Raw genomic sequence first — 27620 nt, forward strand, 5'->3', positions numbered from 1 at the left:
CCCAGCGTGCGGCCCTAAAAAGCAAAAAGGACCATTCTACAAATTCCCCTTTGTGAAGAGGAGAAAAGCCTACTCCAGTGCCTGCATTTCCCTCAGCTGATGTAAGAGGTGACAGCTCCCATAAAGGATGAGCATTAAATACATCTGCAGCTAATGCTTTAATTAATGGTAGTTAATCTTTCAGTTCCCCTCCACAGCCGCTCATCTCCCCAAATTCAGTATTTTCTCAAGCACTAAAATTAAATCAGTGGCTTCTCACCACTCTTAGCATCCATCAAGTAAATCAAGCAATAAACCTCTCTAAGTGTCCATGGTGTGTCATCTTCTGGGGACAAGGCCATGGACCAGGGCTCCAACTTCAGGAATCTGTGGCTGCTCTTGTAACAGTAGCATGTAGAGGCTTAGTGCAGGAAATAAGCAAAACTATCTGTTGTGGGTTTCTCAAACTGTTCCTCATCAGCTGAAGGCCATGACAATTGCTGAGCGTTTCTGTTGGAATGGGGTACTACTGATCCGGGAGAGACAGCAGTGACTGATGGCTTGAAGCAAGATCTTAGTCTGCTCGGGAATTGAACCTGGGCAGCCTTGTTGAAAAACCAGGAATCCTAGCGACTAGACTAGCTAGTGGCTAAAAGTAGAATTGCCCTGATTCTTGCCCCCTGTTGAAGGCAAGAATGTTGCAAGGAGGCAAATACTGTGAAAACAGGTATAAATTTTATTGTTAGAGTCACAGTACATGTGGGAGAGCACACAAAGGAGCAGTTTATTTAAGTCAAAAGCAAAGAAGCAGTACACACCCTAAAGAGGAGTGTAGGTGTGGGTATCCCCCTGCGTGAGAAGCACAAGCAGAGAGGTGATTTAAATCACATACACAGAAGACTTCTTCCAGGTCTTTGTTTACCTTTAGCCAATTACCTTGTTTTATTTCCCACACCTGACTGGACACAGGACCCTCCCCAATTTGCGTGCGCATCTTTTGGCAAAGATGGATTCCAGAGCAAAGGGTGCCGGGATGGTATCAGGACTTATTATAGCCTGGTGCCCCCTCCCTTTTTGACCCCTAGGAGTCTCACTGCACGGTGTGTAATTGGGGAAGTCTCCTTGACCCCAGGAGATTGAAATGGTCATCTTATCTTTTTACTCCAGCAGAGCTCAGCTCCTGCAATTAACTTTCTCCTTGAAGTGTCAAAGAGAAATAAGGCCCAATTTACTCCACCTAACAAGTCCTAGCCATTCTCAGCCCAGGGACCCATCTACCTCCTACCTCATCGCTAGTACCCACCTTAGAGGGAGCGCCCATGATTTAATGAGATCATTAGCCTGCTACCTATCCCTAAGTCATTAAGTCCTCAATAAATGCTCATCATTATTAAGTCATTACACGTACAATGAGTCTTACTAGCAGCACTGTGAGAATTACACATGAAGACACCTAGATTCAGAGAAGTTAAATAGTTATGTATTTAAGAATCCAAAGTGCTACAAAATAGTGCTGAAGCCTAGATCTGACTCCAAATCTTCTATATCTTTTAATCCCAGAGCCCCCTGTAGTTTTTTGGTGCTACAAAACTGTTCCATTCAGTGCTGTGTTTTCCCTTAAGCAGCTCTAGCACATGCTATGTGCCCTGAAGTCATTTTTAATGAGTTAAGGGAGAAAGACTTGGATCCTTTTCTTATTCCAGAATTGATATGGCTAGAAGCCCCTGGAGGGCTACAAGATAGCATCCTTAATCCCTTGTCTGGTCAGGCTGCTATTTCTTTCCTGTGGGCTCTGGATGAGGGGGAGTTTCAAGCATAAATTGAGGGCATTAATGCATTAGTCCTCAGACTTTTGAAGAAAATACAATAGTCAAAGTTTAATAAGTACTTGACATGTGCCAGAACCTACTGAAGGCACTTTACATAACTCTTTGAGGCAGCGAATGTAATGATTTCTGTTGTTCACATAAGAAAAAAATGAAGTTTAGGGAGTTCCCGTCATGGCTGAGTGGTTAAGGAATCCGACTAGGAGCCACAAGGTTGTGCATTTCATCCCTGGCTTTGCTCAGTGGGTTAAGGATCAAGCATGGCCGTGAGCTGTGGTGTAGGTTGCAGACACGGTTTGGATCCTGCATTGCTGTGGCTGTGGCGTAGGCCAGTGGCTATGGCTCTGATTAGACTCCTAGCCTGGGAACCTCCATATGCCACAGGCACAGCCAAAGAAAGAAAGAGAGAGAGAGAGAGAGAGAGAGAGAGAGAGAGAGAGAGAGAGAGAGAGAGAGAGAGAGAGAGAGAAAGGAAAGAAAAAGAAAGAAAGAAAGAAAGAAAGAAAGAAAGAAAGAAAGAAAGAAAGAAAGAAAGAGAGGAAGGAAGGAAGGAAGGAAGGAAAGATGAAGTTTAGAGGATTTTTTCTAAATTTTCCAATGTCAGGGAGCAAAGAAGGGGTGGAGCCAGAATCACAACAAAACATACCTGACCCCAATTCCACATGCCACCTCTTGGAAGGAAAGGGAGAGGAGTGGGTTGTGGAGAGAAAGGGAGAGAAAGGAAAAAGTGGTGTTAATTTTAGCCAAGTGTGAGAAGCATGGGGTCCTGAGGGTCTTACATGGGCCTTAATGAAGATGTGCATGAAAATAAGCTTTTTGGCACTGGGAACTATATCTAGTCACTTATGGTGGAGCATAATAATGTGAGAAAAAAGAATGTATATATGTATGTGTGACTGGGTCACCTTACTGTACAGTAGAAAATTGACAAAACACTGTAAACCAGCTATAATAGAAAAAATAAAAATCATTAAAAAGAAAAAAAAAAAAAAAGAGGAGTTCCCATTGTGGTACAACGGGAAAGGAATCTGACTAGGAACCAGGAGGGGTTTCAGGTTTGATCCCTGGCCTCGATCAGTGGGTTAAGGATCTGGTGTTGCTGTGAACTGTGGTGTGGGTCACAGATGCATCTCGGATCTGATGTGGCTGAGGCTGTGGCACAGGCTGGCAGCTGCAGCTTCAATTGGACCCCTAGCCTGGGAACCTTCATATGCCGTGGGTGTGGCCCTAAAAAGAAAAAAAAGAAAAAAAGAAAATAAGCTTTTTGATTCCCTCTCAATCACCCTCAATTTTCATCTCTCTCTCAAACAACCTTTTGTCCCTTCTATTTTCATGTATGGCTGTCATGATTTTTGAAAATTTGCCATGATTCTTAGAATACTAACCTCAAATAATCAACAGATATTTATGGATTTATAACCATGTTACAAATTCTGTCATTTCTTGTGGGAAAAACATTAAATAATGTGTGTCTAACATACTTCAAGTGAATAAAATACATAATTTGGGATAGACCAATTCATTGTCAAAAGTCTTTGGAGGTAAAGATAAAACTTCCTTAATTTTGTTGCCTCTGTTTCTGTTATTCTCTAAAGGAATCTGGAGCCTTGACTTTCTCCCATGAGGCTCACCGAAACTTCTTTTCTTGTTGTCGTCTTTTTAGGGCTGCACCCGCAGCATATGGAAGTTCCCAGGCTAGGGGTGGAATTGGAGCTGTAGCTGCTGGCCTAAACCACAGCCACAGCAACAAAGGATCCTTAAGACACTGAGAGAGGCCAGGGATGGAACCCACATTCTCATGGATACTAGTCAGGTTTGTTACCACTGAGCCACAACAGGAACTCCTCATGGAAGCTTCTTGAAAGTCATAAAGGAATAGTATTTGTCTTGTTCATGGAATTATCTTCAGGACCTTGCCTAATATCTGGCACCTCATAGGTACAGTGGTACTACTTAGCAATTAAGGGCACAGACCTCCAGGAGTTCCCCCTCGTGGCTCAGGGGAAATGAACTTGACTAGTATCCATGAGAACACAGGTTCGATTCCTTGCCTCACTCAGTGGGTTAATGACCCAGCCTTGCTGTGAGCTGTGGTATAGATTGCAGACACAGCTCAGATCTGGCAATTCGACCCCTAGCCTGGGAACTTCCATATCCTGTGGGTATGGCCCTAATAAACAAAAAACAAACAACAACAACAAAAAAGAGCACAGACCTTGAAAGCCACTTAAGAAATAAAATATGAGCCAGAGAAAGACAAGCATCAGATGATATCACTTATATGTGGAATCTCAGATATGATACAAATGAACTTATTTACAAAACAGAAACAGACTCAGTCATAGAAAACAAACATAGTTACCAAATGGGAATTGGGGGGATAAATTAGGAGTTTGGGACTAGCAGATCCAAACTACTATATGTAAAATAGATAATCAACAAGTCCCTACTGTATAGCACAGGGAAATATATTCAATATTTTTTAATAAACTATAATGAAAAAGAACATGAAAAAGAATATATATTCAATATACATATTGAATCTCTTTGCTATATACTTGAAACTAACACATTTTGAATTAACCATACTTCAATTTTAAAAGTCAATCAGCTTTTAACCTTGAAAAAAAATGATTGAGTCACATATGTAATTTTATTTGTTTGTTTTTTGTCTTTTTAGGGCCATACCCTTGGCACATGGAAGCTCCCAGAGTAGGTGTTGAATCGGAGCTACAGCTACTGGCCTGCACCACAGCCAGAGCAATGCTGGATCCCTGACCCACTGAGAGAGGCCAGAGGATGGAACCTGCACATCATGGATACTGGTCAGATTCATTTCTGCTGTGCCACAACAGGAACTCGGGCATACGTAATTTTAAATTTATTTAAATTTAATTTTTTTAATTTTATAATTACCATGTTAAAAAGGTAAGAAGAATCAGGTGACATTGATTTTAATACTACTTTTTTTTTTTTTTTTGTCTATCATCTTTTTAGGGCCACACCTTTGGCATATGGAGGTTCCCAGACTAGGGGTCCAAGCAGAGCTACGGCCGCCGGCCTAGGCCACAGCAACAGCAACGCAGGATCCAAGCCTCATCTTCGACCTTCACCACAGCTCACAGCAACGCCAGACCCTTCACCCATTGAATAAGGCCAGGGATTGAACCCACAACCTTGTGGTTCCTAGTCGGATTCATTTCTGCTGCACCACAACAGGAATTCCCCAATAATACGTTTTCTTTTGCCCCAAATGTTATTGTTTCAATTATGCAACAGGTATAAAAATCATTGATCTGATTAAACAAAATTATTGTAAGGCAGGACAAAATTTTAACATAAACTTTTCTCTGCTGTTTGAACCATGATTCCCTCTGCTTTAGTGTGCATTGTGCATCTGCACTCTTCATAAGCTAGATCCCCTTAGAAGCCACAGGAATGTCTGCTCACCAAAAACAAAACAAACAAACAAACCAAAAAAAACTCACCAATTTTCTCCCAGCTCCAGCAAGTTAACTCCTTAGGAGATAACATTCCGGTCTCAATTCTCTAAGAGGGCACGATGACTCACTGCTTGCCGTGTTCAATTATGTAAACTGTCAATGTGTTTGATCTATAACCCCTTGTCCCACAAACTTACCTCACTGCACCTTAACCTCTAGTGGGTGGAACAGTCCTCAGAGCTCTCTGAGACTGTCTCCTGGGTTATAATCCACAGGTTGGCTTGAGTGAAAAATTCCATTTCATTCTTAGATCAGCTGTTGATTTTTTTAAATGATTTTTATTTTTTCCATTATACTTTGTCAATTTTCTACTGTACAGCAAAGCGACCCAATCGCATGTACATAAATATATTCTTTTTCTCATATTATCCTCCATCATGCTCCATCACAAGTGACTAGATATATTTCCCAGTGCTATATAGCAGGGTCTTATTGCTTAGACATTCCAAAGGCAATAGTTTGCATCTATTGGCCCCAGATTCCCAGTCCATCCCACTCTCTCCCTCTCTCCCTTGGCAACCACAAGTCTGTTCTCCAAGTCCATGGTTTTCTTTTCTGTGGAAATGTCTATTTGTACCATACGTTAGATTCCAGATAAAGTGCTGTCATATGGTATTTGTCTTTCTCTTTCTGACTTACTTCCCTTGGTATGAGAGTCTCTAGTTCCATCCATGTTGCTGCAAATGGCGTTATTTTGTTCTTTTTTGTGGCTTAGTAGTATTCCATTGTGTATGTGTATGTGCATATATACATCACATCTTAATCCAAACATCTGTTGGACATTTAGGTTGTTTCCATGTCTTGGCTATTGTGAATAGTGCTGCAATGACCATACAGATGCATGTATCTTTTTCAAGGATATATGCCCAAGAGTAGGATTGCTGGGTCACTTGGTACTATGTTTAGTTTTCTGAGGTATCTCCATACTGTTTTCCATAACGGTTGCACCAATTTAAGTTCCCACCAACTGTACAGGAGGGTTCCCTTTTCTCCACACCCTCTCCAGCATTTGTTATTTGTGGACTTACTGATGATGGCCACGCTGACTGTTGTGAGATGGTACCTCACTGTAGGTTTGATTTGCATTTTTCTAATAATCACTGACATTGATTACTTTTTTCAAGGACAGAGCTATTTCACATCCTGTGTTTTGTGCTGAGGGTCCAATATACAGTGTGTGTTTTACATTCACAGCATACCTCAGTTTGGATTTTCTGCATTCGGTGCCCAAAAGCACATGGGGCTTGCAGCCACTGCATTAGACATAAACACCCTTACAGCCTGTTTCAGAGGAGGAAAGAGGGCAGCAGTTTACTGCCGAAACTGGCTTAAATCCCAGGGCTGTGCCTTCCAAAGGGTCTGGACTTGGCCTCCACTCTTGAGGAAATGGGCATGAGGTTGGTTTCAGGGACCAATTAAAACATGGGCAGGTCTCCGCCCAGAGAGCCCTGGATCCCTTGAGCTCTGGATGCCTCCTTTTGTGGTATTGCCCACCACTCATCTCATTTCTGCTTCCATCTATCCTTGCCTATTACAAGGCTTGAGTTTCTCCCATTTCTTTTTTCTTTTTTTGCTTTTCAGGGCTGCACCGGCGGCATATGGAATTTCCCAGGATAAGGGTCTGATTCGAGCACGCTTACACCACAGCCACAGCAACGCTGGATCTGAGCCCCATCTGCAACCTACACTACAGCTGGCGGCAATGACAGATCCTTAACCTACCGAGAGAGGCCAGGGATCAAACCCACAACCTCATGGTTCCTAGTAGGATTCGTTTCCACTGCGCCACGGCGGGAACTCCTGATGCTGAGCCTTTTCAAGCAGAGCACGTCCTTCATGGACACACAGCTTTGGAGAAAATTTCTGACCAGAACTGATGCAAATGGAGAGCCGTGTAGGACTGGGAAGCATTCTGGGTGTTTGGTCTGCTTCTCCTCTCTGCAGGAAGGAGACAGGCCAGCCAAACTCGCCCTCAGAGCAGACCAGGAGGATGGTGCCCATGTGTCTCTGAGCTTCCTGGACTGCAGAGCAAGAACCAGGTTGCTGAGATGGAATTCTCCAAGAGACCATCAGGAAAGTGCCATGTGGTATTTCAGGGCTGTCCTCTTGGCAGCTTTTTTTTTTTTTTTGTCTTTTTAGGACTGCACCCGCAGCATATGGAAGTTCCCAGGCTAGGGGTCCAATCAGAGTTGTAGCTACCAGTCTACACCACAGCTACAGCAATGTGGGATCTGAGCCTTGTCTGTGACCTGCATCACAGCTCGCGGCAACACTGGATCCTTAGCCCAAGCAAGGCCAGGGATCAAATCCGATCCTCATGGACACTAGTCCAGTTCGCTACGCTGTGCCACAACAGAACTCCCCTGGCAACTTTTTTCCCCCTTTTGCCATGCCTGGGGCACCTGGAAGCTCCTGAGTCAGGGAACAAACCCACACCACAGCAGCGACCCAAGCCACAGCAGTGACCACACTGGATCTTCAATCACTAGGCCGCCAGGGACCTCCTTGGAAATTTTCTTTTTCTTTTTTTTTTTTTCCTTTTTTTTTTTTGTTTTTTTGTTTTTTAGGGCCACACTCATAGCATATGGAAATTCCCAGGCTAGGGGTCTAATCGGAGCTGCAGCCGCTAGCTTACACCACAGCCACAGCAACACCAGATCCAACCATGTCTGCAACCTACACCACACCTAACAGCAATGCTGGATCCTTAACCTAGTGAGTTAGTCCAAGGATTGAATCCACAACCTCATGGTTCCTAGTCAGCTTCATTTCTGCTGTGCCACGATGGGAACTCCAGAAATTTTCGAAAATACTTCCCACTCTACTTCTTAATATCAGGATCTTTTCAAGGCTCCTCTTGCTACTTAAATCTTTCTGCTCAGGATATATTTTGGTGGAAATAATTTTTCTTTTTCTGAGGCGATCCCAAATTAATCCAGCCAGAAGAAAAACAAGACAATACTTTGGAGCTTGAAAGGAAACAAGGGAAGGTGGTTAAAATGTGATCCTAACTAAGGACCCACCCTGCTAATCACCCAAGTGAGATCAGCCAACTCTGCTGTGCAGTTTCCCCCTTCTCCTCTCCTGGTACCTGCAGGTTGGGGGCAGTTCTCAACCTATCATGCTTTCTATTTCCCTGGCTTTACATGCTGCTCAAACCCCCACCACTTCCTCAGTCCCCTGGGATTTAGGAGGATTTAGGAAAAGGGGGCCCTGATATTCAGCATAAAACTGTCTAAACCTTGACTCATGACCTTCTGTGTGCTTAGTAGGCATAGCAGCAGCTTTCCTTTTTTTTTTTTTTTTTTTTTGTCTTTTTAGGGCCACACCAGTGGCATATGGAGTTTCCCAGGCTAGGGGTCAAATCTGGGGCTGTAGCTGCTGGCCTACACCACAGCTATGGCAAGGCCAGATCCGAGCCACATCTGCGACCTCCACCACAGCTCATGGCAATGCCAGATCCTTAACCCACTGAGCGAGGCCAGGAATCGAACCTGCATCCTCATGTTTCCTAGTCGGATTCAATTCCACTGCGCCAGGATGGTAACTCCCATAGCAGCAGCTTTCATAGCAGCTCTTTTGGCGATTAAAATGCTACAAGCTATAATTCGGAAGACTGCAAAACGGAAGACCAGTACCAGGTTTCTTAGTAACTGAGGGACTCAGCCTGAAGTTTACTACTGGGGACTGTTTGCTCTACAGCATACAGGCCGGAGGGGCGAAATGGGAGGGCAAAGGGGTCGTTTCCTTTTCACTCTGTAACTAATTGATTTGCCCTCGTGCGCCTCAAGATGACACTCATTGATGGTCTGTGCAGTATGGCCTACGCTATTTTGCAGCTGTGCTGGGCAGTATTACATCAAGTTCCTTACTCCCTGATGTAGCACGCACCATCTTGCAAAGGCCTAGAAGCTCCGCGCTCGGAAAACGTGCGCTGGGAAGCAAAGCCGGAAGAGTGCGGCCGCAGCGGCGCTGCTCGCCGAAGTCCAATCAGAGAAGATCCCATCAAGGGAGGGGAGCCTTACAAAGTGTTAAAAAGGGCTTTAACTGGGTGGGTCGCTCCAGTGCGTCTACAGGACTCGGGGAAGGAGGGAGGCAGTTCTTGGTCATCAGGCGTCCCTTGCTCATTAGGAGACCCTTGCTCGTCAGGAGACGCATCCTAGTCATGTCTTCAAAGGGTGAGTCCTTGGCGGAGTTCCATGGTGGCTCAGCGGGTTAAGGGCGTGGTATTGTCACTTCTGTGGCCCTGGTTACAACTGTGGCATGGGGTCCATCTCTGGCCCGGGGAACACTGACATAGCCAAAAATGAAAAGAAAAAAAAAAAGTGAATCCTTAGCAGGAGGGCCTGCGTGGGCAACGGGCCAATGGTAGGTGAGGCTGGGCAGCGGGTCTGGGCAGGGCTTACCTGGAGTGAATTGAAGTTTTCTGTTTGCTGTGACATTTGGTGCTGAGACTTGGAAAGGCGGAAAGCTAACCAAACCAGACCCTAAAACGGCCTTGGAGAAGGAGCTCAGGGTGGCCTTTGTCACCGGTGGCGGTACAGTGCATTTTCTTTTTTTTTTTTTTTTTGCCATTTCTTGGACCGCCCCCCTCCCCCACCGCGGCATATGGAGGTTCCCAGGCTAGGGGTCCAATTGGAACAGTAGCCACCGGCCTACACCAGAGTCACAGCAACGCAGGATCTGAGCCGCTCTGCAACCTACACCACAGCTCGCGGCAACGCCAGATCCTTAACCCAGGGATCGAACCCGCAACCTCATGGTTCCCAGTCGGATTCGTTAACCACTGCGCCACGACGGGAACTCCATGCATTTTCAATTTACAAGTGTGGAAAATTCCCCCCCACAGGGAGGGGCAGTGCTCCAGAACTCCAAGGTGGGGAGAGAGGGGAAGGGAGCCTTGCTTGGCCTGGTATTTTGCTCATTTTTTCATCATGAAGTCAATTCCATTGAGGGCTGAGCCAGTGGCGAGTCCATCTTGGGGGCCCAAGTCTAAGACTGAGGGCGGGGGAGCTTCTTCAGATCACAACGGGAAATGCAAATGTTAATGTATAGAAATTCCCAGATGTTAGATTTTTCTTAGATGACATTTCCTCGTATTCGTTTATTTATTTATTTTTATTTCCTGGTTGTAGTTTTTGACATCTCCTAATATCTGTGTGTTTGGGGTCCTTGTTTAGGTGGCAGATACATGTTTGTAGGGGTCTTGACCCATCTGGGCATACCCAAATACCCAGGCCAGTATCTGGACCTGTGCATTGAGTTGTGATTATAGTTTATATGGCAGATGCCCCCAAAAGGTGTTCAGGGTGCATTGACTTCTGCGGTGTCTGAAAGACATGTGGCTGGGAGCCCTGATTTGGGAGCCGGTTCTGCCTCCATATTTCATGAGATTCCTGGGGCAGGGCGCGGTGGGGGGGGGCGGGGGACCAGCAGCCAAATATTCGGAGCAGTCCTGGGAGAGCTCTGCAAAGGGGCCTAAGCTTTATGCCTGGAAACAAAATCCTTGTCGGAAGGCTGCAGGTTCTACACTGACCTGAACTTCCAGGAGCAAGTCAGAAGGGTGCGTGGAGGTGGATAGGTCAAGTGTGAACCTAAATGTGAGGCCTGAGACCAAAGTCTCTTTTCTTATTCTCTATCTGTCCCGCAGAGCCCCAAGATGGCCCAGAGCCCCAAGATGGCCCAGAGCTTCAAGATGGCCCAGAGCCCCAAGATGGCCCAGAGCCCCAAGATGGCCCAGAGCTTCAAGATGGCCCAGAGCTTCAAGATGGCCCAGAGCCCCAACAAGGCCGGAGGCGCAAGAGAACCAGGTTCAACAAGAACCAATACAAGATTCTTATTGATGCCTTTGAAGCTGACGCTTACCCTGATATTAACGTCCGAGTAGAACTCGCAAATCAAATACAAATTCCTGAGCCAAGAATCCAGGTAAAAGCATAAATCTGTGCTCTTCCAGAGGAGGGTGGATCTGGGTGAGGAATCAATGCATGTATTTTAATACTGGCTTAAGAAACTCTTAATCCTCTTAATATCCATGTGAGGTGGGCATTATCATCCCCATTTACCAGATTAGGAAAACAAAGGTGTCATAATTTAGGTTACTACTTTGGCAAGGGGTAGAGTCTAAACTGGCTTCTATGGGTTATACTGTCAAATATTTACTATATTAGACTTTGAAACTGAGAAACTTCAAAATATTTGCTAATTTATTAAAAATAACAATAATAAACTCATTGCTTGTTAATTTAAGTAACTATCTTTCAAGAAAAGCAACCACAGGAATTCCTATTGTAGCTCAGCAGGTTACAAGCCTGACTATTATTCATGAGGACATAAGTTCCATCTTTGGCCTCACTCGGTGAGTTAAGGATCCGGCGTTGCCATGAGCTATGGTGTAGGTTGCAGACTCAGCTCAGATCCTGTGTTACTGTGGCTGTGGTGTAGGCTGGCAGCTGCAGCTCCAATTTAACCCCTATCCTGGGAACTTCATATGCCATACCTGCAGCCCTAAAAAGACAAAAAAAAAAAAAAAAAAAAAGACAAAAAAAAGAAAAAAGAAAAGAAGAAAAGCAACTACATTATCAAAGCCAGAAAACTGATGTAGTGAGAGGAATGGTAGTACAAGCAGGCTTCTCAGTTTGCTTTGCATTCCCTTTGCTGCAGCAGGTCTGGAGCCCTCCAGGAATCACTGAGAGAATAGGAAGCAGGCAAAAGAGCAAAGGCATATCACATTTGGGTGTTGTATTGTTAAAAAAAAAAAAAAAAAAAAAAAAAAAAGGGTTTGACCTCACAGGGATTTCCCCAAAGATGGCTGGAGGTCTCGGGGGTCCAGAACCCTTTGGACCTCTGGGTCTCAGCCTTGCCAGCACGCTGTAATCCCTCTTAGATGGGGGAGGGGGGTGAAGAGTGGGGTCCTTGTTTCAGCCTCCAGGAGGTCTGCAGGATGAGTCTGGGCGCAGCCTAGGAATTGGGAGTTTTACCTCTCCCCCCACCCCCAGCTGATTGAAGTGTGAGGTCCTTTGAGAACCATGCTCTAAATGAAATTCAAGTCTCTGGGAGTAGAGCTGAAATATCCACAGGTTGTTTGGAAAGCCTCCCAGGTGGTTCTGATGTGCAGCTGGGATCGAAGTCTCTGTTCTGGACCAGTGCTTTTCAATCCTAGACGAACAAGGTCCCATCGCAAAGTTTGATCCAGACTCTCTGGGAGCTGGGAGCGTGTCCCCTGGCATTATAGAACTGTTAGGTGACTCCAGCATGCTGCTCACCCCTAGCCCTTCACCCTACATTGACGGCTGGGGTTCAGCCTGGGCCCGGGGAGTTCTGCTATCTCCTCAGGTGGTTCTCATGTGCAGCACCATCTGAGTTACCCCCTAGCATTCTGCAGCTCCTAGAGTCCCCTAGTCCCACCATTTCTTATCCAGTCTCTTTCAAGTTGTGTGATAAAGATGGTGGAATGAATCTGAGGCCACTGGAGTAGGAACAAAGATCCCTTGAGTTTTTCTAGGTGTCAGGTGCTCAAGAGTTTGATTTTTCAAAAAAAAAAAAAAAAAAATCTATGTAACCCCAGAAATAAACCACAGCCCAGAGGGAGGAGGGTTACAGAAAACACCGGGTACTGATAAGGAGCGATAAACTTGGATGGTGAGGGCTGTGGGGAGTCCTATTTTTTGAAGTGGTAACTGGGAGTTCCTGCTGTGGTGCAGCGGGTTAAGGATTGAGTGGGTCCCTACTGTGGCGCAGGTTCCATCCCTGGCCCAGGAACGTCTGCATGCTGCGGGTGCAGCCAAGAAAACAAAGGTGGTAACTGAATTTTTCCAAATTTTCATATCTTTCCTCTGAAGCACCTCCCCACCCCCGCCCAGGTGTTCCTAACTTTACAATGCAGTGAACAAGGATATAGAAAAAACTTTGTGATGACCCTAAGCAGGTGACTTTTAGACTTGAAAGCCTCCAGCAGCCTCTTATCAACTGACCTGGGGAACCTCACTCTGAGGGAGGGGCAGGCAGCCCACAAGGACTTGATCACAGCCAGAACTGACTTGCCTGTCATTTCCTATCAAGCATCATATGAGCCAGTACAACTTCATAACCACTTGCAGGCAAAAGCCTTGGCCCCAGAAGTTCAGTAAATGGTCCTGGGATTCCTGTTACAGTTTAAGTAGCTCCTGGAGCCAGATGGGAAACCCTGAAGTTCCAACAGCTCAGCTGCGCATCACTCAAGGGGCACCTGGGAGGCACCCTAGTAAATCCAGAGGGGCTGGCAAAGTTTGCTGGTTGAAGATCAGATTAACATTTGCAAGGGCCCTGGGGAAGAAAAGCTGGATTAGTTCAGGTGCAGTCAGCACCCTGGCTGGAGCTGGGCTTGACCTGGGGGCAGGGTGTGTACAGCAGGGTACAAAGCTGGAGTTTGTAGGACTGGGCCTTTGTCTTATAATTTTCATGGAGGAGTTTTTTTTTCTTCTGAATTGGGAAGAAAGCAGGTGTGGAAGTTTTGTAGTTCCCCTACTGCTCAGTTCTATCTTCTGGGCTTGCCTGGTAGCTGGGCCTATCAAGAGGCTGCTGTTGTGTTCCTGGAGAGCAAAGGCGAGGCCCTGGCTGAGCTGGAGCAGGGTGAGGGGTGGGAGAGCCCACCAGGAAAGGGGAGTCTAGTCCTAAAGTGGAACCACATCTCAAAGCAAGGGGGAGGCCTGCCTGGAAATGGGGAAAGAGGAGGACCGCCTGTGTTTGGGCAAAAGATAGGAGCAGGACTGACAGGTGTCCTGTTCGCAAGACTCACCTGGCCTGAGGTAAGGTGGGGAGAGGATCCACAGAGGAACTGATATTTTAAGATCTACTCTCTCAGCAACTTTCAAGTTCATGTCACCGTGTTATTAGCTATAATCACCATGTTGTATATTAATTAGACCCCCAGAACGTGTTAATCTTATGACTAAGAGTTTACACTCTCCGACCAGCGCCTCCCCATTTCCACTGGCAGGGGTGGGGGGGGGGGGGTTGGATTCTTTGAAAGGCCATCTGGATTATAGCAGGTGAATTGTAGTTGGCAGAAGAGAAGGGGCGGGAGTGAACATACAAGCAAGAACTGGAAAACTGGGCGTTCCCGTCGTGGCTCAGTGGTTATCGAACCCTAGTAACATCCATGAGGATGACAGTTCCATCCCTGGCCTTGCTCAGTGGGTTTAAGGGTCCGGCGTCGCCGTGAGCGGTGGTGTAGGTCCCAGACATGGCTCGGATCCTGCGTTGCTGCGTCTGCGGGCATATGCCAGCAGCTACAGCTCCGGTTTGACTCCCCCCGGCCTGGGAACCTCCATATGCCGCGGGTTCGGCCCTTAAAAAAAAAAAAAGGAACTGGGAAACTGACGAAGACAGGGTGGGGGAGGACCAGCGTTCCTTCGCAGCGGCTTCCACACTGTGTCCTGGCGAGAATCCGTGTGAGGGCGTGCGCATGTGCACTTGCATAACTTTGCTTTGCGGGCGATTTGCCCGGAAGGCAAGTTTGGGCCACACAGTGAATGGGTGGAATCAGCCTAGCCAAGGACTTGACTTTTATTCTAAGCTTTAGTGGTTTTGACACTTGTTTGACCTTAGGTCACATATTACTTGGTGGTGATGACTTCACAACTGGGCTTAACTGGAAAATGTCTCTTCCTCTCTCCCCTCGCCTCCCCCTGCCCCCGATCCCCACCCTCACCCCACCCTCACCCCACCCCACCCACATCTCAGGTCTGGTTTCAGAACAGGAGAGCGCGAATTTCAATGAAGAATGCCCAGAAGATGAAAAAGCCCCACGTCGTTCCAGGACCCACTCAGGGGGAGGTCGGTGCCCCAGTTCAGCGTGGAAACGGCGACCCAGTTCCAGGATCCAGCCAGGGCGGACTTTATGCGCCAGTTCCAGAATCCAGTCAGGGTGGACTTTATGTGCCAGTTCCAGGATCCAGTCAAGGTGGACTCTATGCCCCAGTTCCAGAATCCAATCAAGATGGACTTTATGCACCAATTCCAGGACCCAATCAAGGTAAATTCTGTGCCCCCAGCTTCTCTTGCCAGCAGGGTCCTCTGGCAGCCCAGAGAGATGCCAGCCACTTCTGGAATCCAGAGGATATTCCCGGTCAAGCTATTTTCTTGGGGTATTTTGGTAACAGGGGTGTGAATATTGCCTTGCCCAACACAGAAATTCCAGCTGAAGAGCCTTCTGGAAACCCAAACTGCTCTTTCTTCTCAGGCTTCAGCCCCACTTTTCTTACCACTTCCCAACAGCCCTTTTCATGGGCAGAAGCTGGCAGTGCAGATTTGGGGGGCCTTGGGATGCCACTGGCTGGGAACCAGGCGCTGCAGGACTGGAGGCAGCATCCTCCTTCTGGTGAACAGCAATCATGGTGGAACCAGCAGCCTTCACCTCCACCTCTGCCAACAGCTGTGCGGGAGCCACAGGTGCCACCCCAGCAGCTGCTGTCCCAGAACCCTGAGGCCTGGGAGCCACCACAATCCCATTCACCCCTTCTGCCATTTCCAGCCTCTTCATCCCCTCAGCCACGTCTGCCCCAGGCGCATCTCGCTTCTCCTCCACGTCTGATCTTGCCTCAGGCCCATCCGGGAGAGGTACCTGTGGGCCATAGGAGCCGTTTCCATCCCTACCTCCAACAAAGGACCTTGGTGGGACACCGTAGGGCATCCCAGGCCTCAGCCCCTGAGGCTATGGGAGCAACACTTGAAGCCCCTACGACAGCAAAGTGATGGAAATAACCTACTAAGTACGTGTGAGTTGATAGGAGACATTAAATCAGCTAAGGCTCATCTATACCTTTAATACTATGCAAAATTGAAGAGGCATTTGAAGAATTGTGTTCTTTCCCTTGGAGAGGTCTCCTAGCCATACTTCTCAGGAAATGAAGACGTCAGGATGGAAGGGCAGACAGTGCAACGGATATGGGCAGGCAGAGGACCCAGTGGGTTTCCTTAGATGAAAGGGAAACAGAGCTTTAAAAGCCCATCTGTCCTGTCTTTTATGGTTGAACAACATGGAGCACTTCAATTATTTTACAAACTGTGGAAGGGATGGAGGGATAGGGTGAGGGCTGATTTGTAGACATATATCCAGTCATCAATAAAAAGATGATGGCTATTTCTGTGCATCTGGAATGGATCCTCCCCCCACCCTCCTTTTTTTGGTCGCACCCACAGAACGTGGAAGTTTCCAGGCCAGGGATCAAACCCACACCACATTAGCGACCTGAGCCATAGCAGTGACAACACCAACATCTTAACCTACTGAGCCACAAGGGAACTCCAAATCCTCCCTCTCCTTTGTCTGCACAAGGGCCACTTCCCTCAGCCAGGCCATGGTGCTCCCTGACCAAGTCCCTGCTCCTCCCTGTGTCCAGCCCAGAGTGGCTTCTTTTCTGGATGCCGAGCATGTCCCTGTGCCATGGCAAAAGTTTTCTGAAAGCAAGCCTGCCTCTCCCAACTCACCATGCAGGTTTAATACAAATCCCAATTCCCAATGTCAAACACATGGGTGTGCATAAAGAAATTGGAAGATGAATGAAATGCATCTCCTCTCTAGTTCACACCGTGTACCTACCCGTCCACACCGAGAGGGTGGGAGCGCACCTGTGAGGAGGAAGTCTGCTCAGCCAGGGGAACTGACGGATCGCTCGAGGTTGGGGAGATCTTGAAGACCCCTCTCATTCATCTGGGAGACCATACTTTGGGGTTATAGAGCCGCCAAAGTTAGCTTTACTGTATATAAATGGGGATCCAGTAGACGTCAGAGATGAACTCCAGAAGACTTAAATTGCCCTGCCCAGTCTCAAGAAAAACCAGGGTGGGGGTGGTAGGGTACAGTCTGTAAGGTGCAGTGGCTTCTTGGTGAGCTCAGATGGACTGGTTTATCCTCCTTTGTCGGGCCTAAGGAGGACTCCCAGCTCTTGGCCCCCGCCTCACAGCCTGAAGAGTCTAAAGTTGGATCTGTGTCATCAGCACCCTGGATTTGTTTTGTTTTATTTTTGGCCCTGCCTGCAGCATGTGGAAGTTCCCGGCCCAGGGATCAAACCTGTGCCACAGCAGCAACACCACCAGATCCTTAACCCACTGAGCCACTTGGGAACTCTGGCACCTTGGGTTTGACTCCAAACTACTCAGGGGTTCGTCATAGACATCTTTCTGGCCTACAATCCCATCTCCCCACCCACACCCATTTCCCTTCCCAAATGACAGTGCTAGGTGAGGAGGGGATGTCACTCCCACTAGACTGAACTGGAGGGCAGAGCCTCAGGCTGCCCTGTGTCCACAGACGTCTTCAGGGAACTGCCTCTGTGTGTCTGTTCGGAGGGGGGCATATTCTGGTTTCCCAGGCCTGGGCCCAAAGGGAGAGGAGCAGGACCACATGGCAGGGGACTTGACAGCGGTCCTCTTTTCGGGTGGAGCAGAGTCCAGTCTTGGCTGAGCACTGACCCAAACAGAGAGGTTTCTCTCTGGCCCTTTGTGTGCCCCTTTAATGCCTTAAATGTGTGAAATCCACATTGGAACAAATGAATAAATATCAATGTGCTGAGTTGTGGTAGGGACTAGATTAGAGAGAGAAGACATTGATTCTTGCACAAATTGTTTAGTACCTGCCTCCAGCAAAGTTGGCCATGGAATCTGCCTGGGCTAAGATGCTTGAGGAGTGACTTTCTTTTCTCTGAAATACGACAGCATTCCCAAGCTTCCTGTAATGCAAAAGAAAAAGTGTCGCTTGCTTTTTGTTTCTATTCTTTTTTCTTTCTTTTCTTTCTTCTTCTTCTTTTTTTTTTTTTTTTTTTTTTTTTTGGTCTTTTTAGGGCCGAACCTGGGGCATAGCGAGATTCCCAGGTGAGGGGGGTCGAATCGGAGCTGTAGCCGCTAGCCCACACCCCAGCCACAGCAACACCAGATCTGAGCCATGTCTGCAACCTACACCACAGCTCATGGCAACGCCCGATCCTTAACCCACTGAGTGAGGCCAGGGATTAAACCCGCATCCTCATGGATACTAGTCAGATTTGTTTCCTCTGAGCCATGACATTGTTTCTATTTTTCCTATAGACTGTGCAGGAAATTTGTCCTCAACAGAGACAAAGTCTTTAGGGAATTGGTACTTGGTAGGAAATGATTTAGGACTTAGAACTGAAAGGCTGGCTTACCGAGGTTCCATGTCCCTGGTCTCAGACCAGCAACTCCCTGGCCAGCTGCCCCCCTTCCTCTCCACCAGCTCCTGCATGCCCATCTGCCAGGCAACTGATCTTAGCCTACAGAATAGGGGCATGAGCCTGAGGGAAGATGGGCTTCAGTTCTGGCTCCCATGCTTTCTAGATATAGGGCCTGGGCAACATTTCTTCTTTTAGAGCCTAGCTTCCTTTTGCTTTTTGTATTTTTATGGCCACACATTTGGCACATGGAAGTTCCCAGGCTAGGGGCTGAATTGGAGCTGCAGTTGTTGGCCTATACCATAACCATAACAATGCCAGACCCTTAACCCACTGAGCAAGGCCAGGGATCCAACCCAAATCCTCATGGATACTAGTCGGATTCATTTCGGCCGCACCACAATGGGAACTCCGAGCCCAGTTTTCTTAATTACAGGGCAGCATGTGAATACCCAATGTGGCTAAATGAGGTTTCCAAGTATAAAAATAAACACAGAAAAGAGACTGCTCTGCCATTAATACAGGATAGTTACCACGGACACAAAGGCAGGAGTTCCCATTAGGACTCAGTGGTAAGGAACCCAGCTAGTATCTGTAAGGATGCAGGTTTGATCCCTGGTCTTAATCAGTGGATTAGGATCCAGCATTGCTGTGAGCTGCAGTGTAGGTGGAAGACGTGGCTCGGATCCCACGTTGCTGTGGCTGTGATGTAGGCCGTCAGCTACAGCTCCGTTTTGACCCCCCCCCCGGCCTGGGAACCTCCATATGCCATGGGTGCAGCCCTAGGAAAGAAAAAAAAAAAAAAAAAAAGCAACACAATTTAAAATAGTGAAGTGCCATATATTACCTGTTATATTGGCTTAAAAATGAATATACTTGTTATATATGGTCAAATATTTAAGGATATGCATGATAGAACTTTTTTTTTTTTTTTTTTTTTTTTTTTTGTCTTTTTAGGGCCGAACCAGAGGTTCCCAGGCTAGGGGTCTAATTGGAGCCATAGCTGCCAGCCTATACCACAGCCACAGCAATGCCAGATCTGAGCCGAGTCTGTGGCATATACCACAGCTCATGGCAATGCCAGATCCTTTATCCGCTGAGCGAGGTCAGGAACTGGAATTCTCATGGACACTAGTCAAGTTCATAACCTGTTGAGCCACAATGGGAACTCCATAGAGCTTTGTTTATAATGGTAAAAATTGGAAAAATTAATGAAAGAAGAACAGTTAATTATATGGATCTTCTAGTACATGAACTATTACGCATTCATTTCAGTGTCCTTAGTGAACTGTTTTCAACATCTGAGCTAGAACCATTTAGTGAATTAAATCTCCCATTTTGCAGGGCAAGAATCTGAGCAATTAGCCAAATCCCAGCTTCCTTCTTTCTCCACGTCACCAAATCTCTCCAGCTAATTATAAATGCCTTTAAGGGCATATCAACACTGTTCAGATAAGTCAAGTGAAACTTCTGGATGTTCCTTGTCCTGGTTTGGTTCAGCACACATTTGGGGGTGGCCAAAGACGTTTGCTAAGAAATGGCATCTTTGGGTTTTGTGGGCCAAACATCAAAACCCAGGGCGCCTCCCTCTGCTTTCCTACCCCCAGGAAACACGTCCCAATCCCCAGAATGCATTTCCCTTCTGGGAATCCCCTTATCTATGCATCTTTGCAGTAGCTCTGCATTGTCTTCCTGGCCCCCTTCCTGGAAGGTGGGGGAGAGGGGGATGACAGAGCAGGGGGGGAGGTTGGAGGCCAGCAGCTCACACCTGCATTCGGTTTCAAGGGAGACATGGAGGATGGGAAGAGGAAAGAAGGTGAAAAAAGACCCCTAAGAAACTCAGCTGTGGGCATTGTGGGTTTTCTGGGGAACATATATGGCAGCTTTGAGTGGTAAACACACACTGTAACTGCCTCTGAAGCCCAGGTTTTGCATTGGGATCTGCCAAGTGAGACAATCCGATGACTCTAGAAACCCATTCCTGCTTATCTCACAAATTAGAATGTTGGGAACAGGCTTGTGATGTAAGTGTTATGCAAATGCGAGACACATGCGCTTTTGTGCGATGGGTTGGGAATGCCAGTTCAGAATTTTCAGAACAAGTTTGCAGTCAGTTTAGAAGTCAGCAAATGAAAAGGTGGAGTGGGGAAACATTTATCCCATAGACACAACAGGTCTCCATTTCAAAGTTCTTTCTAAGAGCTGATCCCGATCTCTTATATCTGCTAAACCCAAAGTAAAAGTATGTATTCCTCATGAGGTGCTTCCTCAACTTTGGGGGCCTTTCTCATCTACCTGCTTCCTTTCTTCCATCCCTGGACATCCAAATCCCTCTGTGGGTTTGGCCTGGAGAAGCTACCAGAGTGTCTTCCCCACCCTTTTAAAATCTTCCCTTTATTTCTTTTCATTTTTTATTTCTTTTTCTTTTTTTATTTTTTATTTGTCTTTTTAGGGCCGCACCCATGGTATATGGAGGTTCCCAGGCTAGGGGTCTAATCGGAGCTGCAGCTGCCAGCCTTTGTCACAGCCACAGCAACACCAGATCCTAGCCACAACTGCGACCTACACCGAAGTTCACGGCAATGCCAGATCCTTAACCTGCTGAGCGAGGCCAGGGTTTGAACCCTCATCTTCATGGACGCTGGTTGGTTTCTTAACCCACTGAGCCCCAGTGGGAACTCCCTCATCTCTTCATTTTGAGTGAAGGCAAACATTCATGAGATTATAATTTCCATCATCTCCTCTCATCCACAGAGATTTAGGGGAGGGGAGCCTAGGATGGATGGATAATCAAACTGATGAGTGGGGCCTTGAAAGCATTTCTTCCAGTTGGCACAGAAAATCTTCCTTTCTGGGATCTTTCTAGGGATATACTTAGAAATACAGACAAAGATGTAAGGACACAGATGCTCATGGTGTAATTTTGATACTGGCTAAAAGAGAAATAATTGAGTAAAGAAGGGAAAAGTACAATAAGGTAAGATTAGTCCCTTGAGTACATCAAACTCCCCTCCCCCCAGGATGTCCCTTCTACAAGGACCTCATGTCTCCTCAGAGAGCCTTGTTCATTCAGGATACATGTGTTGAATGAATTAACTGCCCCCAAAGGAATCTCTTGCACCCTGTATTTGTCACTGGGAGTATGGGAGCACACCCTAAAATCTGTGGGGTGGCTAGAGAGGGCCCATTTCCCATGTCTCTCCCTGTGGTCCTGGGCATGCTCACAGATGAACAGGAAATTCTCAGAGGCCACAATTTGGATGATTAGATGCAGTTAGAGCCACTGAGTAGGCAGACTATTCACCCACGAGGCTCAGGGTGGAGAGAGTGAGGCATTCCCCTGGAGGCAAAATTTAAAGGGATGCCAAAAGTCTCAGTAATCAGCATGGGTAATATTTTAATGTGATACACACAAAAAAAAAATGGTACTGGAGCCCCTATTGTAGCTCAGCGGAAACAAATCTGACTAGTATCCATGAGGACACATGTTTGATCCCTGGCCTTGCTCAGTGAGTTAAGGATTCGGCGTTGTCATGGGCTTCACTGTAGGTCACAGATCTGATGGCTTGCAGATCTGGCATTGCTGTAGCTCTGATGTAGGCTGGCAGCTGTAGCTCCTATTCAACCCCTAGCCTGGGAACATCCATATGCTGCAGGTGCAGCCCTAAAGGACAAAAAAAAAAACAACAAAAAAAAATGGTACTAATACATCTCACAGTGCCAGGCTGAGCCATATCAGAGCCTCAGGCAAACAAGGAAATGTGCCTCCCTATTTATGTGTTTTTATGTTTTATGTGCCTTTGTTAAATTTTTTTTTAGAACACTTTCCTTTTTTCTTTTTTTTTTTTCTTTTTTTTTTTTTTTTTTTTGCCTTTTCTAGGGCCACTCCCGTGGCATATGGAGATTCCCAGGCTAGTGGTCCAATCGGAGCTGTAGCCGCTGGCCTACACTACAGCCACAGCAATGCAGGATCTGAGCTGCATCTGCAACCTACACCACAGCTCTCAGCAATGCCAGATCCTTAACCCGCTGAGCAAGGCCAGGGATCAAACCCACAACCTCACGGTTCCTAGTCAGATTCGTTAACCACTGAGCCACGATGGGAACTCCTTTTTTTAGAACCTTAAAGCAATTGGAAAAATAATGAGAAATTGCAAAGTAGGTTATTCAATATCTAGCTGAGAAATTAAGTGAACAATAGTCCTGGGGTGACATCAAGGGCAAGTGTTAATATGTCCCTGAATGAGGAAACTCTGGAAAAGCTCTTCTGAAGATGTGCTTAAGAATGAAAGCATGAAAGGAGTTCCTGATGTGATGCAGTGAGTTAAGAATCTGAATGCAGCAGTTTGGGTAGCTTCGGAGTTGAGGGTTCCATTGTTGGTCTGGTGCCGTGGGTAAAGGATCTGGTGTTGCTGCAGCTGCGGTATAGGTCACAGCTGTGGCTCGGATTCAATCCCTGGCCTAGGAACTTCCATATGGCATGGGTGCAGCCATTAAAAAAAAAAAAAAAAAAACATGAAAAAAATAAAAGCACGACACCTCACACCTGTTAGAATGGCTATCATCAAAAAGTCTCCAAATAACAAATGTTGAGGATGTGGAGAAATGGGACACTTGTGTATGCTTGGTGGCTATGTAAATTGGTTCAAGCTCTGTGGAAAACAGTATGGACGTTTCTCAGGAAACTAAAAATAGAACTACCTTATGACCCAGCAATTCCACTCCTGGGTATATATCTGGAAAAAAAAATGAATTGGAAAAGAAATATGCACACCAGTGTTCACAGAAGTATTATTTACAGTTGCCAAGACCTAAGTGTCCATCCACAAGTGACTGGATAAATATTTGGTTATATGCACACAATGGAATACTATTCAGCCATTAAAAAGAATGAAATTTTGGAGTTCCCATCGTGGTGTAGCAGAAACAAATCTGACTAGGAGCCATGAGGTTGCAGGTTTGATCTCTGGCCTTGCTCAGTGGGTTAAGGATCCGACGTTGCCGTAAGCTGTGGTGTAGTTCACAGACGCGGCTCAGATCCCACGTTGCTGTGGCTCTGGTGTAGGCCAGCAGCTACAGCTCCGATTAGACCCCTAGCCTGGGAATCTCCATATGCCGCAAGTGCAGCCCTAAAAAAGAAGAAAAAAAAAAGTGAAATTTTGTCATCTGCAGCAACATAGATGTAGTTGGAGGGCATTATGCTAAGTGAAATAAGTCATACTAATATTAATATTATATGATGTCACATATATGGAATCTAAAAAATACAACAAACTAGTCAATATAACATAAAAGAAGCAGACTCACAGGTAATAGTAATTACCAGGTGGGAAGGGAGGAGCAATATAGGGGTGGGGGAGTGGGAGGTACAAAACATTGAGTGTAAGATAGGCTCAAGCATATATTGTACAACAAAGGGAATATAGCTGATATTTTGTAATAACTATAAATGGAAAGTAACCTTTAAAATTGTATAAAAATTAAAAAAAAATTTTTTTAAATAAAAAGTAATACATTAAAAAAAGACACATGCCTCCAGGAACATGATTTGCCTTGAGCAAGACCTCGCAGACACAACAATGAAGTTTTCCCACCTCAAGGACTTAATATGAGAAGAGCGATCCAAAAGATTGTAGATTTAAAAAAAAAAAACAGGAGTTCCCATCGTGGCGCAGTGGTTAACAAATCCGACTAGGAACCATGAGGTTGCGGGTTCGGTCCCTGCCCTTGCTCAGTGGGTTAACGATCCGGCGTTGCCGTGAGCTGTGGTGTAGGTTGCAGACACGGCTCGGATCCAGCGTTGCTGTGGCTCTGGCGTAGGCCGGTGGCTACAGCTCCGATTCGACCCCTAGCCTGGGAACCTCCATATGCCGCGGGAGAGGCCCAAAGAAATAGCAAAAAGACAAAAAAAATAAAAAATAAGTAAAATAAAAAAATACAAAAAAACCCCAAACTCAGTTTACGATGATTAACCACAGGGTTCCACTAGCTGGTTAAAGATCTAGTGTTGTTGCTGCTGTGGTGCCAGTTGGATCCCTGGGCCTGGAACTTCCAATTGCACCGAAAAAAGATGATTAACCATAATAAGTCTTTTAGAGGGGAAACTCTCATCTTCCAGGAGATACAAACCTCTAGATGGCGCTACAAACGATAAGAAGATATTAGTGAAAGAGGCAGAGCTTCTGTTTATTTATTTATTTTTTTTACTTTTTAGGGCCACAGCTGTGGCATATGAAAGTTCCCAAACTAGGGGTCTAATAGGAGCTGCAACTGCTGACCTAGGCCACAGCCAGGTCCGTCAGACCCAAGCCTCGTGTGCCAACAGCAACATCAGATCCAAGCTGTGTCTGTGACCTGTGCCACAGTTGCAAGGCCAGATCCTTAACCCACTGAGAGAGGTCAGGGATCGAATCCGCATCCTCATGGATACAAGTCGGGTTGGTTACCGCTGAGCCACAACAGGAACTCCGAGGAGACATTTGGCAGTGGAGCGGATCAATCGTCCCTGTTAGAACAGAGGCCTAAGTGGGAAAAAGGCAAGGGTTGCTTTTCATTGCAGACCAACTTTGAGGTTGGTGTTCTTTCACTGAGTGTAACATACTTTGTCAGTAGGAGGCTTCAACACTCTTGCTTTATGCCATTTGTGAGATTGCTATGGGGCAGTTACCTGAATATCTCATGAAGCACCGCTTTTCACCGATTGTGAAAAGAGCACGTTTTCACAAGGTGCTTTGAGAGATAGCTATCCCCATACTTGTCACAGTAAAAAATGTTTCTGCTTAATCACAAATACTTGGTGTGTTCCTTAGCTATGCACCCTGAGCAATGGATTCATTGTTTCTGATTAGAGTTCCTTTTTTTCTTTTTGTCTCCTTAGGGCCACACTGTGGCACATGGAGGTTCTCAGGCTGGGGGTTGAATTGGAGCTACAGCTGCTGGCCTACACCACAGTCATAGCACTGTGGGACCTGAGACACATCTGCAACCTACACCACAGCTCATAGCAATGCTGGATCCTTAAGCCACTGAGCGAGGCCGGGGATCAAACCAGCATCTTCATGGATACTAGTCAGATTGTGCCATGATGGGAACTCCCTGAATCTGGTTTCTTTAAGTAAGTCCCTGATGCTTCTTCCTCAAGCATGTGCTACACATTCCTGAAATCCTATAACCACCTACTGGTCTGGTCTCAGTCTTCATAGGAAGAAATAAAGTCAAAGATCATATTGCAGAATATTGCACTGTGCACAGACAGTATGGGCTGGGAAGGGGAGAAGCTGTTTTATTGTTGTTAATTGTGTGTGTATATATGTGTGTATCTGTGTGTGGTGTGTGTATGTGTGTGAGTGTATATATATATGTGTGTATGTGTGTGTGTGTGTGTATATGTGTATGTATGTGGTGTATGTGTATCCCAGTGAGAAATTTGTGTGGGTCCTAAAAGAAAACTTAAGTAATATAGCCACAAACCTTAAGACAGATTGATTGAAAGAGAAGAATTTTTAAGTGTATAAATCGGCATTACTCTGTAGCCCTTGTATGAAATATATCTTTTGCTTGCTTTCTCTCTTTCTGTCTTTCTTTCTTTCTTTCTTTCTTTCTTTCTTTCTTTCTTTCTTTCTTTCTTTCTTCTTTCTTCCTTCCTTCCTTCCTTCCCTTTTTTTTTGGGGGGGGGCACACCCACAGCATATGGAATTTCCCAGGCTAGGTGTTGAATCAGAGCTCCAGCTGCCAGCCTACACCACAACCACAACAATGCAAGATCCAAGCTTCATCTGCAACCTACACTGCAGTTCACAACAACGCCAGATCCTTAATCCACTGAGCAGGGCCAGGGATCAAATCGAGTCCTCATGGATCCTAGTCAGGTTCATTACCACTGAGCCATGATGGGAACTCTGAAATACATCTAAGTGCCAAAGAGAAAATATCTCTGACTTTAAATAAAAGGTTTGGTAGGAGTCCCCTGAACTTAGGGAATGCAACGGGTTAAGAATCTGGCGTTGTCACTGCTGTGACTCTGGTTACTGCTATGGCGCAGGTTTGATCTCTCACCTGGAACTTCTGCCTGCCTTAAGCGTGGACAAAAAAAATAAAAAAAGCTAAAATAAAATAGATCCAGGAGTTCCCGTTGTGGCTCAGTGGTTAACGAATCTAACTAGGAACCATGAGGTTGCGGGTTTGATCCCTGGCCTTGCTCAGTCGGTTAAGGATCTGGCATTGCCGTGAGCTGTGGTGTAGGTTGCAGACGTGGCTCGGACCCCAAGTGGCTGTGGCTATGGCGAAGGCTGGCAGCTACAGCTCCGATTGGACCCCTAGCCTGGGAACCTCCATATGCCACGGGTGCAGCCCTAGAAAAAGATAAAAATAAATAAATAAAATAAAATAGGTCCAGGTTTTTCATCTTTCTTTCCCATGCTATCTGCATAATAGGCTGCAAGTGCAGAAATACTGGGTCATGTCTATCCATCTGTTTGACGTCTTGGTGCGCCTTCAGTTTAGAGCTGATTCCTGGCCTGCTAGCTCCTTCTGAAGCAAGCTTCTCAAAGCCACCTGTTCAGAACATAATATCATTTATCTCTAGACCCATTTGTGTGAGAAAAGAGATATAAATGTGAAATAGGAGGAAATTATCTAATTAAGAGGCTTTTAGTTAAAGATCTAATTGGAATTAGATTTTTAGGATTTGCCAGCTTTCCTATGGTCAGTCCAGCATCTATGAGCTCATGGCAGCAGGAAAGATGGGTCAAAGTGATTATGCATGTCTTTCTCCATCTCTGAAGAAGAACACAAATGTTCCCCAAGATGTTATAAAAGTGGGAGCAGTGGTGGGGGGCATGCATTTTAGCTCTCCTGATGTATGGCTACCACCCCCAAACTCTAGAGTCACATCCAATGCCAAGGGGCACTTTTCATGCAGTATCTTTAAAGGACATCCAGTGTTCCCAACCTGGTGTCACCCTGATGAACAGCTCTCATTCCCTCTCCACAACTAGCTGTCCAGACCAAGTCCTTCAGGAATGGACTCTGTGTGTGATTTGCCTCGCAAGGTGTTCTCAGGGCATTCTCTCAGGAGTCACACGTGTGAGGGAAGCAGGACTCAGAGGCAGCTGTGGAGAAGGAGAACCTTGGTTGTGGAAAGGAAC

The 27620-nt window shown here is 46.2% G+C and overlaps 1 protein-coding gene across 1 annotated transcript; it reads left to right on the forward strand.

Annotated features, from left to right (window-relative positions):
• Positions 1-9371: 9371 nt before the first annotated feature.
• On the forward strand, positions 9372-16430 carry LOC106505872 (uncharacterized). The gene is made up of 3 exons (XM_021073754.2): positions 9372-9486; positions 10959-11236; positions 15032-16430. The coding sequence occupies exons 1-3, from the start codon at positions 9474-9476 to the stop codon at positions 16040-16042; spliced, it is 1302 nt and encodes a 433-aa protein (XP_020929413.2). The 5' UTR covers positions 9372-9473; the 3' UTR covers positions 16043-16430.
• The last annotated feature ends 11190 nt before the right edge of the window (positions 16431-27620 follow it).

Source organism: Sus scrofa, chromosome 14 (genome assembly GCF_054392235.1).
Source record: "Sus scrofa isolate SSC_HxYL_T2T_F1_AM1 chromosome 14, Sscrofa_HxYL_maternal_Yorkshire_Landrace_v2.0, whole genome shotgun sequence".
NCBI lineage: Eukaryota > Metazoa > Chordata > Mammalia > Artiodactyla > Suidae > Sus > Sus scrofa.

Excerpts from the sequence above, each read along its gene's own strand:
- LOC106505872 (XM_021073754.2), top strand. Across the intron at positions 11,237-15,031 it reads TTCCTGAGCCAAGAATCCAG|GTCTGGTTTCAGAACAGGAG; the intron begins GTAAAAGCATAA and ends CCCACATCTCAG.